This window comes from Sus scrofa, chromosome 1 (genome assembly GCF_000003025.6).
Source record: "Sus scrofa isolate TJ Tabasco breed Duroc chromosome 1, Sscrofa11.1, whole genome shotgun sequence".
Lineage (NCBI taxonomy): Eukaryota > Metazoa > Chordata > Mammalia > Artiodactyla > Suidae > Sus > Sus scrofa.
Window position 1 is genome coordinate 138,182,897 of NC_010443.5, and position 12,260 is coordinate 138,195,156.

The following is a 12,260-nucleotide window of genomic DNA, read 5'->3' on the forward strand; positions in this document are numbered from 1 at the left end:
CTTATGAGTGTGGAGTTGTTCAAAGTATTCCCTTAAAGTTTGCTGGTGATGAATTCCCTCAGTACTCAGTTTGTATGAAAAAAGTCTGTATACACCCTATTTTTGGAAGATAATTTCACTGGATATAAAATTCTAGGTTGGTGATTTTTTTTTTTCCTTTGAGTGGAACATTTTCACTCCACTTTCTTCTGGCTTGCATGGTTCTAACAAGTCTACTATAATCTTATACTTGTTCCTCTATGGATAAGGCTTTTTCTCCTCTGGTGTTTTGCAAGATTTCCTTTATCTAATTTGAATATGATATTCTTAGGTATAGTTTTTTTGTTTTTGTTTTGTATCCTGTTTGGTATTGTTAAGTTTCAGGATCTGTCATGAATTTTGCAATGTCCCTTACCATTATTACTTCAAATATTTCTTCTGCTCTTTTCTCTACACCTCCATATAGTATTCTAATTGTGCATATATTGCACATTTAGAAATTGTCCCACAGGTCTTGGATTTTCTGTTCTATTTTTTTTTTAATTCCCTGTAATAATTCTGACAATCTCTGTCATATCTGAGTCTGGTTCTGAGGTTTTGTCTCTTAAGCATGTGCTTTTTCTTGTCTTTTGGCATCTCTCATAATTTTTTGTTGAAAGCCAGATGTGTTTTATTGGGCAATAAGAACTGAGCTAAATAAAGCATTTAGTGTGGGGGGTTTTTTTGTTTTTGTTTTTGTTTTTTGCTTTTTAGGGCCACATATGCAGCTATGGAAGTTCCCAGGCTACGGGTGAATCAGAGCTTGAGCTGCCAGCCTGTGCTACAGCCATAGCAACAGCAATCCAGATCTAAGCCACATCTGTGACCTGCACCACAGCTCACCGCAATGCCAGATCCTTAACCCACTGAGCAAGGCCAGGGATCGCACTGCATCTTCCTGGATACTAGTTGGATTAGTTTCCACTGAGTCATGACAGGAACTCCCTAGTGTAAGATTTTTATCTTAATCTGGTTAGGGGTTGGGCTCTGTTTAATGTTTGCTGTAGTAGGTACTAGAGGCTTCACATTCAAATCAGATTCCTTTAATAGCCTTTTTTAATTCTCACCTGGCTTTGGACTTCCCTATATACTCCACTTCAGAGAGTTGCATCTTGCAACTGTTTTATCTGTAAACCCCCATTCTTATGCTGGAGTCCACTCAGTCTAGTAGTGAATGAAGGAGGGAAGTATTCTCAATTTTATGATTATATCTCAATATTTTAGTGGGCCTATATTTCTAGGCTGTGACCTTCACAAATCTTTCTCGCATTGCATCGCTTGCTTTCCTCTCTTAGGTGGGATGGGAAGGCTAGAAGGGGCTGGAGTGGGAAAAATGCACTTCCCCAACTGGGACAAGGCTCTGGTAGATTCTTTTCCTCTGGAGAACAGTCTTTTATTATGGAGGATGGTCTGGATATGTTATACAAAACTGCTCTTTTCTTCCTCCTGAGTAAGCAGCAAGGGGATCGTTTTTTGGATTTTTGCCGTGACAGCCTGTAGGGTTCCTGTAGGTAAAACCCAAGAATGTGTGCAGGTCACCTTAACATTGTAGCCCCAGGTTGTCTATATTCAGCCTCCAGCAATTCTACCATCTTCTGTCCAGGTAAGCAGATTTCAGCTGTGACTCTAGAGTTACCTTATCACCAGATTTGAGGTTACAAGTTGCCCTACAACTTCAGTTCTCTGGTGAAAGGAAGAACAGTTGCTGATTTTCAGTTTGTTCAGCTTACTGTATGAACAGGAATAAATGAGGACTTCTCAGTTTTTTACATATCAGAGATAAAGCCAGATGTGTTCTCTGTATAATTTCAGTTCTTTCAAAGTTGTGAGGTTCATTCTTTGGCACAAAATACAATCTGTCCTGGTGACTGTTACATGGGCATTTGAAAAAAAAAAAAAAAAAAGGAAGTGTATTTTTGCTGCTGTTAGGCAGAGCATTTTATATGTCAGTTAGATTATTTGGTTCACTGAGATATTCAGTTTTTCTATACCTATACTGATTATCTGTCTGGTAGTTCTGTCAGTTGCTAAGAGTAAACATATCGAAGTTCCCACTCTAATTCTGGGTTTATTTATTTCTCCTTTCATTACCATATTTTTATTATTATTATTATTATTTATTTATTTATTTATTATTATTATTATTTTTGGCTGTGCCTGCAAAATGTGGGAGTTCCAAGGCCAAGGATCAAACCTGCAGCACAGCCATGATCTGGGCCACTGCAGTGATAACACCAGGTCCTTAACCTGCTGCCCACAAGAGAACACCATCAGTGCCATTATTTTTTAACAGTTTTATTGAGATAGTTTACATATCATGTAATTCACCCATTTAAAGTATACAATTCAGTGGTTTTTCCCATATTCACAGATATATGCAACCAACACCACAGATGATTTTAGAACATTTTTCTCACCCTAAAAGAAACCTCTTACCCTTTAGCTATCACCTCTGTATTTCCCCAAACCAGCCCTAAACCAACTACTTATTTTCTTTCTATAGAAATTCTATAGATTTCTCTGTCCAATCCTTTGGATAGGGAGAACAAGCTTTTCTTGGAGGTTTTTTGTTTTGGCTTGGTTTTTTGTCTCTGCCTGTTGGTGGTTTTGGGTTGGAAGCTTCTACTTCTGAGGTATATGGGAGGCAATGGAGAAACCTAGAAATTCACCGTTGCTATGTTGCTTCTCATGTCCTGGGGTCCTAGGTTTTCCGTCCTTCAGGTCTTCCAGTGATCATCTGTTGTGTTATGACCAGGTGTTCTAGTTGTAAGAGAAAGGACCTTGGAGGAATGGGGCTCGCCATCTTGGCAGAACCAGAATGTATTTTGTCTACAAAGTATGTTTTGCCTTCAGAATCCAAAGTGACCCACAGGCATGAATCTGTTTCTTCATAGTGGGCAGTTCTGGAGGTAACTCTTCTTTCCCTTTTGAAACTTTACCAATGTGTAGCAGACACCTAAATCCTTGCAGGCTTTCTCTCTCACCTGTAGTAGGCAGATGTCATATCAAGTGTGCTTGCTCCTTCCAGTTTATATTCCCCTCACCCCTTAGTGAAGGGACTGCCATCCTGACCCTCCCAGAGGTATCTAGGAGGTGGCTGAGCAGGTTATGCCACATTGGAGCCACTTCAGCATTCCTATTTCTCTAAGCCTTTGATCTCCTCCGTTTAGACTATGCAGTGTGAGTTGGAGCATCTCTGTCTCATTGACTGTAGGCATCTGCTGAGTCAAGACTTCAGCTAACACAAGCTAACACATTAAATCCTGAGGCCTCTGTGAAGCACCCTTTCTGGCCTGATCCAATCTTAGATTTATTCTCACTGACAGATGTACATAGAATTCATTTCCACGCTTGCTCTCCAGATTGCTGCTAATAAAGTTGGCAGGATTCTACAACTGCTTCATGTACATAATCTTTCCTAGGAGCAGCCCTTGCAATTAACCCTCTGAATCATGCTGGGATTTTACTCTCTCTATGGTCCTAGAGGCGGTGCATATTGTTGGTATGGGTCCTGAAGAAAATAGGAATTTCCATTTTAGGTAACCACCCCAGATGATGTCAGTGAAATATTTTTATTCAAGTGAATGTTGTTTTCTTAGAAGGTAAGAAGGGCCGTTTCTGATGTGAAGAAGCATTTAAAGATAATAGAAGATCAAGGTTTCCATCTCAAGTCCCCACCCCTTCCCAACTAGAACCTTGACCTTAGCGTAAGAGACTTAACACAGATACACTTTTACCTGTACATTCAGGCCTCAGGCATATCCCTACCACAGCTTCATAAAATAAGAATTCTTTAAAGGCCACCATAGAAATTTTCTGATGCTCCACCTATATCTTGAGTTGAGAGTTCAAGGCACTAAGCTTTTTTTTTTTTTTTCCTTTCGGAGGGGGTTTGGATTTGGGGGTATCTCTTCATCAGTCACAAGAAAACATCTCCCTCAACAGTCTTTGAAATCATCATGATGCACAGCAATCAAGTGCTGCAGCTGCCTCACCTCCACTGGCTAAGTGACTGTTCGACAGTTACTACAGATTACTACAGATTAGTGATTTCCATTTTTCCCTAGCAAGAAGGTCATTCATGCAACCACAAACCTAACCCCAGAATCCCACTTTGATGAACTATTTCCTTAAGCCACTCCATTTAGCAGATACTAAATCAGTCAGGGTAGTGGCTGGAAAACACACAAAAACTGGGATTTTGATGGAGAGGGACAATTTACAGAAGTTCAGGCAGAGTTCAGAGTACCCGCAAGGGTGATAAAGTACCTGGGAACTTAGAGCAGTAGGAAGGTTTACTGTTCTTAATCTGTAGGTATGAAGGACAAAGGAAGATCTGGAGGCTCTTGAGAACTAGAGCTGTCAGAAGGGGCCTGCCCAGTGGAGTAGAAACAGTCAACCTTTCTATAAAAGCAGTAAGAAAACTGGCAAAAATTACCAAAACTGAATTTTTCGTAACTCTGAAAATTAATAAAAGGCTTAGAACAATCTGCAGAGTATTTACTCAAAAAAAGTGACTGAATCTCAGTAGGAACAGAGAATTTTGTGATATTTAGATTTATAGTCCCATCTTCTAGCCTTTTTTTTTTTTTTTTTTTTTTGGTGGAGAATGTGGGCATCAATCCATCTTCTAGTCTTAACATTGAAAACCCAGAATCTGCAATCACAGTTAAAACCAGCAGCCTGGAAGCAACTGGAAAGGGGTAGAAGGTAGATGAAGCATCTTCATAGGCCCATTTCCAGAGCTCTGTCACTGTGTGGTTGTTCACTGAAAAACCCTGCTTGCAAGCTTGTCTTTATTTGACTGAACTTTGAGGTCAGTCAGAGTTCACCAGTGCAAAAAGCCTCTTCTCTAAGGGTATTTGTCAAAAATTTTCAAAACAATTACGGGCAAATACTTAACTTCACAGATGCCTGAAACTGTGGATAACTGTTGCAAATAATACACTAACCATAAAGCTGAAGAGGAAAATTGGGGGAATGAGTTTTCCATAAGGGCTTTGAAAAGCACTAACATAATGATGGGAGTATGTAAGGCCATGTGCATGCATAAGGATGTGAGCATGCTCAGAATAGTCCCAAGAAGTCCCCAAGAGCCCACCTCTCCTTGAAACTGAGATTTTCTGCAAGCAGGAAGTAAAGGCTAAGGCAGAGTTGTCAACTGCCTGGTTGGTTGTCAAAATTGTTACTAAAGCCTAGTGAGGACTGGAGCCATACAGGAGGGTCCATCCACAGGGACGTTATCCTCACATCAGCCAACCTAGTTGGAACAAGTTGATAAGGGAATCCAGGATTAGTTCAAAAATCTAAGAACCCATAAAATTAGGTCTAGCGCTTGTCTTGAGATTTTTATCATCCAAGATGAGATAATGGCAAAGCTTTTAGAGAATTACAATGGCCCACAGATCTCACAGAGAAACGAAATGATCAATGTTTGCCAGAGACTTGGCAGGGAATTTTTTGGGGGGGTGTGCTGGCTGCAACTGGACACAAGGAACTTTTAGGGATATGAGAAATAGTTTATATCTTGATTGTGGTGTTAAACAATTGTAGTTCAAAACTCATCAGCTTCAAGTGAGTGAATTTTATTATATGTTTGTATGTAACTATACCTTTATTAACTAGATCTTTTTTAAAAGAGAAGAAAAAGGAAAATATTCAGCTTTTCTCTCTTCATGCCCTTCTCCCTCCTGCTATGCCTCCCACTGGCCTAATTCAGCCAGAAACCAGCAACCAGGCAGCTTTGCTTGTAGGGTCTTTAGATGTCACCTTCCTGAACTACAGAGAAGGGCAAAGACTGAGTTAGGGGGTGGGAAAAATAGAAAACAGTTGGCACAGGGGGTCCAATGAAAACGGCAATAGGTTACATTCTCTTCTCACCAGAGGATAGCACTTCTGGTGGGAAAACAAGTCATCTAACTGCTAGAGCTGCACAGAGTGGATCAGAGGGCTCATGACTTACTGAAGAAAGTTGCCAAACAGGAATTTGAGATAGAACTCCTCTGCTCTGTGGGAGAAAATCCTCAAAGTCTGTTATTCAGATTCTGAAATAACCTCTTTAGTAACCTGCAGAAATACATTCGTAGGATAAATTCCTTACAACTATGTTTGTTTGTTGGTTTTTTTTTTTTTTTTTTTTTTTTTTTTGGTTTTTTTTGTCTTTTTGCTATTTCTTGGGCCGCTCCCACGGCATATGGAGGTTCCCAGGCTAGGGGTCTAATCGGAGCTGTAGCTATTAGCCTACGCCAAAGCCACAGCAACGTGGCATCCGAGCCGCGTCTGCAACCTACACCACAGCTCACGGCAACACCGGATCGTTAACCCACTGAGCAAGGGCAGGGACCGAACCCGCAACCTCATGGTTCCCAGTCGGTTTCGTTAACCACTGCGCCGCGACGGGAACTCCAAAACTATGTTTTTTTAAGTTCTGTGTGTTTGTGTGTTCTAGATAAATTGGTGACGTTTTCTGCTACGTGATTTTTTTTATAATGTATTTCAAATTTTGTCATTGTGCTGTTGGTTCTAATAAGCAGAATTCAGACTGTAACATGCATGAAGCTTATTCTTCCTCAGCTGCCAGCATAGGGATGTTACGTCATCTGAAAACTGCTAACCAGATGAGCATGTGCATGACTCATCTGATTTCATTCCTCAGTTTTAGAAGGAATTTACATTTCTGTTGTGTACTTGGTTGACCACACCTAGTCCTTTATTTTGACAAGAAGACTGTCTCTAATGGAAGGAATCCTGAGACTTTCCTCTTGAACTCACAGTGTCCTTCTCTCCCTCTTTCCCCTTGCAGGAGGGCAGCTGTTAGTTTTGTGGCTTATTGCTGCTCCACCCAGTGCCTGCAGACTTTTGACCTACTGAGCTGATAGACACTCAGGAGCCTCAGGAGTGTTGCCAGCTTGACACTGCAGTCTCCTGCAAGTCGCACATTGTGCAGCAGCGGGACAAAAGAGCCCAGCCAGACCAACAGATCCTATCATCCTGCCCTGTCCTATCCAGCTCCAGGATTGCAGAACCTGGAAATATCTCGATAGAGCTTCAGAGCCGAAATGCCTTCACCCTGCCCCCACGTCGGAATATATCCTCCCTCAAATTAAGGACCCTTTGTCTTCTGTGTTTTTCTTTCTCTGGAAGTGTGTCTTGCAGACAGAGTATTTACTTTGATACACCTGCCCAAATCTAATGTAGAGGAAGCTTCAGTTCCCTGAAAAACTCTGTTCATAATGTAACTAAATCAGTTTTTGGACACACATACCTTCATTGCTACCTGTCATCTTCTCCTTTCTCTTTCTGTCCCCAGAGAATTATTTCCCCCAGAGGTTATTCCTCATGTTTTTAATGAATTTCAGCAAACCCTACAAACCTCAGTAGTATTGAAGAGCAGTGGAGGGTGGACTAGGTAAGGACAAGAGTGCCTGAGTTGGCAGCCAGTTAGATGACAGCAGAGGCTTCACAAGGGTGCCCTGGAAAGTTACAACCTTGTTTGTAAACCTTTGCAACATATTAAGAGACTTTTATGAGGGGTTTTAAAAATAAAAATGTAGATTATAGATGAAATACACACTTATTTTGGAAGACTATTTACAGAAAAATAATTTTTGAACTTTTTATTTTCTGATAAGATTTTTTTTAAAGAGAAGATTTTGAAGATATTTTGGGCTTTAAAAGTTCTGATCCTTTTCTTTCTAGATTTGAACATTTTCTGGCTACTGAGAAAGGGAGAGAAAAATCAAAATATGACTTCCGGTGTTTCATTAGATGGGTTTATGTTTAAATTTATATTGACTTTGAAATATTTTTATTACATCAGATAAACAGGCTTCAGCTACTTCTGCTACTAGTTTTTAGCAGGTTGATTCTAAATATAGCCTGTGCACTGTTATTTAAATACCTGGTGCATTAGATAATCTACATTTTGACCCTAGATTTCTTATGTGCTTGACACACTGTTGTCCAGATAACATTGAGAAAAGTCGGGAAGAGCAGGCTCAATTCAGCCTTGGGCTTTTGCAGAAAGGCCACAAATGGAAAGTGTGAGATTATGCTCTGACAAAAGATAAAGCTTTTAATGGAGAATTCATGTATTTGTTCCTCCTTTGAAAGGATGGCATTTTCATGTTGCTTTGCTGCCAGATGTTCATCTGGTTGCTGTGAAGTGATTGTTTTTTTACTTTATAAAAAAAAATATTTTTAATTATGGAGATTTCTCTGAGGCCCCAAGAAGGTTTACTTGATAAGAAAATTATTTCAAAAAATTTTGGACTTGTCAAAAATTTGCTTTATTGAATTTTATTAACTGTCCTAAATCTGTAATGCTAGGCTCTCACAGTGCTAAAAATCCTGCATAGTTACTGACAAATGTGTGATCTTTTCACAGTCACACCACCTGCTGCCCAGAAAGCAGACTATCCACATAGAATGGTGAAGGCAGAACATTACCAACTGTATTTCCACTGTTCTTACTTCCTCTGTCCCTTTCATAACTTGGCCTGTTCAGCCTTAATATTTCAAAGGCTTGTAGTATAATAGGAACTGAAGATCTATCTCAAAATGTAACGCTTATTTGATCCTCTGGAATAATTGAAGTTTTAGGGTAACCTCTACATGTATATAAATTGGGAGATGAAAAATGTGGTATGAAATTTTCCAAATGTGGTTTAAGCCTAAGTGGCTACTGCTATCTATCATTAAGTGACAGTAATATGTTTCAACATCTTTCTGCTTCACCTTTACAATCATATATCTTAAAATGGAGCTATGAAATTGCTAACCTGATATTCAGGCTTCTGTTGAAATAAGGATATAGATACTTTTAACTTGTTGGAAATTTTACAAAGAGAGTAACAATGCAAGTAGCCTCTCTGTACCTTTATAAACAATATGTGTTGACCTCCAGCAGTGGGCTGGGCAGACAGCCTTTAGGTGGTCTCAACCTTAATCATTGATGGAGCACCCAACAAAATTGATGAGAAGTGGAACTCAGAATTTGTCTTCTTTGGTTCTGTTCATTATAAAATTTTGTAATGGATTCACTGATGTCATTCTTAATCTTTTGATATTATAAAGGAGTGTTGTAGGCTGGAGAAAATTGGCCTACATTCTAAATATTTGAATTATGTCCAGAGCTTTGCAGAAATTATAAATTTATTATATATGTGGTTTTTTGGAGCAAGTGTTAACACTAGGTAGAGGAATATTTCATGCAGTTGTATAATGCCAGAAGAGTGAGTTATTTGGAAAATATAGTCATTCAGGTAAGTTTACATCAGTAATCTGATACATGGTTAATGGTAAATTTAAAAATCCAGGATACCCTGTTGGGCACAGGCCTTCTTATGATACAATGTAAAGGGGTCTGTTTTAAGTGGATTAACCCTATCAGTGTTCTTCAAAATGCCCAATTGTTATCATAGCAGAATCCTCAGTTATATAACATTGAGTAGATGAAATGTTTCATCGTCAATGAGTAAGACACAGAGAAAGCACATTTTAACATTTTTAAAAATGATCTACACACAAAACAGCTTAAAGAATGATGAACTCCTTTGTTATCTGGCCCTCCTTTTCGGGAAGAGCAAGGTCTACATTAAACAAACGTCTTTGGCCAATGGTACTCAACATTCACTAAAACCTTGCACACTCTGGCTTGTCTGTCTAGCTTACTGTGTATCTCACTTTTCTTCTACATTTAGCATTACAAATTAAAATGTTTACAATCTAAGAAAAAAAAAGACTTCAATACCAGTTGATGTACGAGGCTTTGCCTATAGTTTTCCCTAAAATGTATACCTATTTTGGTAAACTCTTTCAAAGCCAGTTTTAGAAATTATTAATAGTAGAATTAGATTTCTGTTTCCTGAATTGAAAAATCAAACATGTTTATCTTTACTGTAAAAAGCTCAAGCCCGATACCTTGCTCCCAGGGAAATCAAAACATTTTTTATTCAGATAATTTATTAACTAGGCTAACGCTAATGCAGCCTGATGTAACTAAATATTGAGATGTAAATTCATTTCCTAGTCTTGTAACCTTATTTTAAAATAGGGAATCTTATTTTTTAAATGTATCCTTACATAACCCTGGCCATTTTTATGCGCTTATCATTTTTGTGGTTTCCACCAATTCTTTCTTGCTTACTCCTAATGAGGCTTTTCTACATTTCTCCAGGAATTAAGTGAATATCTTGTTTGGGGCTGTTTTTTGTTTTTTTTTTTTTTGGCCACCCTCACAGTATGTGGAAATTTCTGGGCTGGGGATTGAACCCAGGGCACAGCAGCAACCTGAGCCACAGCATTGACAATGCTGGATCCTCAACCAGAGAACTCAATGGTTTGCCTTCTCTTAAACTGAGAGGATTTTTATGAAGTCTGTATTCTTGAAAATAGCTACATTTCTATCTAAAAAGCATTCAAATCTCAATATTCCTACCCAAGAAGTACCTCCTTGTGCTATTACCTAGTAGATCTGAAAGTGATACAGGTGCCTCTAGGAAAGGGATTGGTCATAGCTGAATGACTGTTATCCTTGGTCAGGAAAAGAGATTGCATTACAGCCTAGGTTGTTCTCTTTGTGCATCAGAGACAGGAAGGTATTGGCAGTGCAGTGTGCTAGCTGAGCAGAAGGTGGAGCATTTGGAGGTCATTTCCGTAAGTAATTAAGAGACTTGGCAAGAGTTGGCCAGGTTCCTGCCCACCTCCCACTTCCATTCCATTCACCTTACCACAGAATGTGGATTATCCTTGCCACCTGTGTTAAAGAATGTCAGGCTTTGCTTCTCAACAATTTTGAGACTATAATAATCTGAAGTTTTTTCTTTTCTCCTTCCCTCCTTCCTATCCTTCCTTCCTTCTTTTCTTTCCTTCCTCCCCCCTCTCTTCCTTCCTTCCTTCCTTTTTTTTAGCTCAGTGAATTTTACTACATTTATAGTTGTACAACCATCATCACAACCCAGTTTTACAGCATTTCCATCCCTAACCCACAGTCCCCAACCTGTCTCCTCTGGTAACTAAGTTTTTCAAAGTCTGTGAGTCTGTTCTGCAGATACATTCATTGTATCCTTTTTTAGATTCCACATATAAGTATAAGTGATAGCATATGGTATTTGTGTCTCACTGTGTGACTAACTTTACTTAGAATGAGAACTTCTAGTTCCGCCCATGTTGGTGCAAATGCCATTATTTCCTTTTTATGGCTGTGTAATATTCCATTGTGTATATGTACCATATCTTTATCCACTCCTCTGTCAATGGACATTTAGATTGCTTCCATGTCTTGACTGTTGTATACAGTGCTGCATTGAACATTGGGGTACATGTGTGTTTTTGAATCATGGTTTTCTCTGGAGAGGTGCCCGGGAGTGGGATTGCTGGACCATATGGTAATGCTATTTTTAGTTTTTTGAGGAGTCTCCATACTGTTTTCCATAGTGGTTGCACCAGTTTACATTCCCACCAACTGTGTAATAGGGTTCTCTTTCTCCACACCCTCTCCAGCATTTACTGTTTGTAGTTTTTTGATAATGGCCATCATAGTAGTTTTGATTTGCATTTCTCTAATAATTAGTGATGTTGAACATCTTTTCATGTTTTTAATCCATCTTTATGTCTTCTTTGGAGAATTGTCTTTGATGGGATTGTTTGGGGTTTTTTTGGTATTGAGCTGCAGGAGGTGTTTCCTTCCTTCTTTTTATATAATGAAAACATTTTGAAAACTGAGTCTGCCTACTGAAAATGTTGGCAACATTCATTGGAGTATGGACATTTTCTGTAAGCCATTCTATATCTAGTTTGGTTGTTCCAATAGATGCTGCTCTTTAAAGTTGAGCTTGAAACATGTAAATGCCTAGAAATGTCACTGGTGGTGGCTTTACTGTTTTAACCAGATTCATTTTGTTAAGAGAAATAAAAGGACATTAAATATTTAAAGACAGCCGGAAAGATAGAGTAAGGACCTCTGAAAATTCTCCCCTCCACAAAAACAAGGAGAAAATTCACAAAAATTGCCAGAATTAACTTTTTTCAGAACTGTCAAAATTAACGTTGCAGCAACCCAAGGAGTATTTATGCAAAAGAAATGGCTGGATCCAAGAATAGTAACTTTTGTGGCATTTTAACTTGCCCTATCTCCACTCCACCCTTCTCCAGCTGTCCTTATCATTGAAAACCAGCAGTCCACAATCAAGGTAGAAGCAGCAGCCACTTGAGGGAACAGAATGGGATTGGAGCTCCTTCAA

At 39.1% G+C, this 12,260-nt stretch overlaps 1 protein-coding gene across 4 annotated transcripts in view; it reads left to right on the forward strand.

The window, feature by feature from the left end:
• The window catches only part of LRRC28 (leucine rich repeat containing 28), a 196,309-nt gene extending 184,357 nt beyond the window's left edge, over positions 1 to 11,952 (forward strand). For all 4 annotated transcript variants that reach the window (XM_001925096.7, XM_013993225.2, XM_021098403.1 and 1 more), the window contains one exon: positions 6,821 to 11,952. In XM_001925096.7, the coding sequence (XP_001925131.4) occupies positions 6,821 to 6,893 (73 nt within the window). In that variant the 3' untranslated portion in view covers positions 6,894 to 11,952. The remainder of the gene's footprint in view (positions 1 to 6,820) is intronic.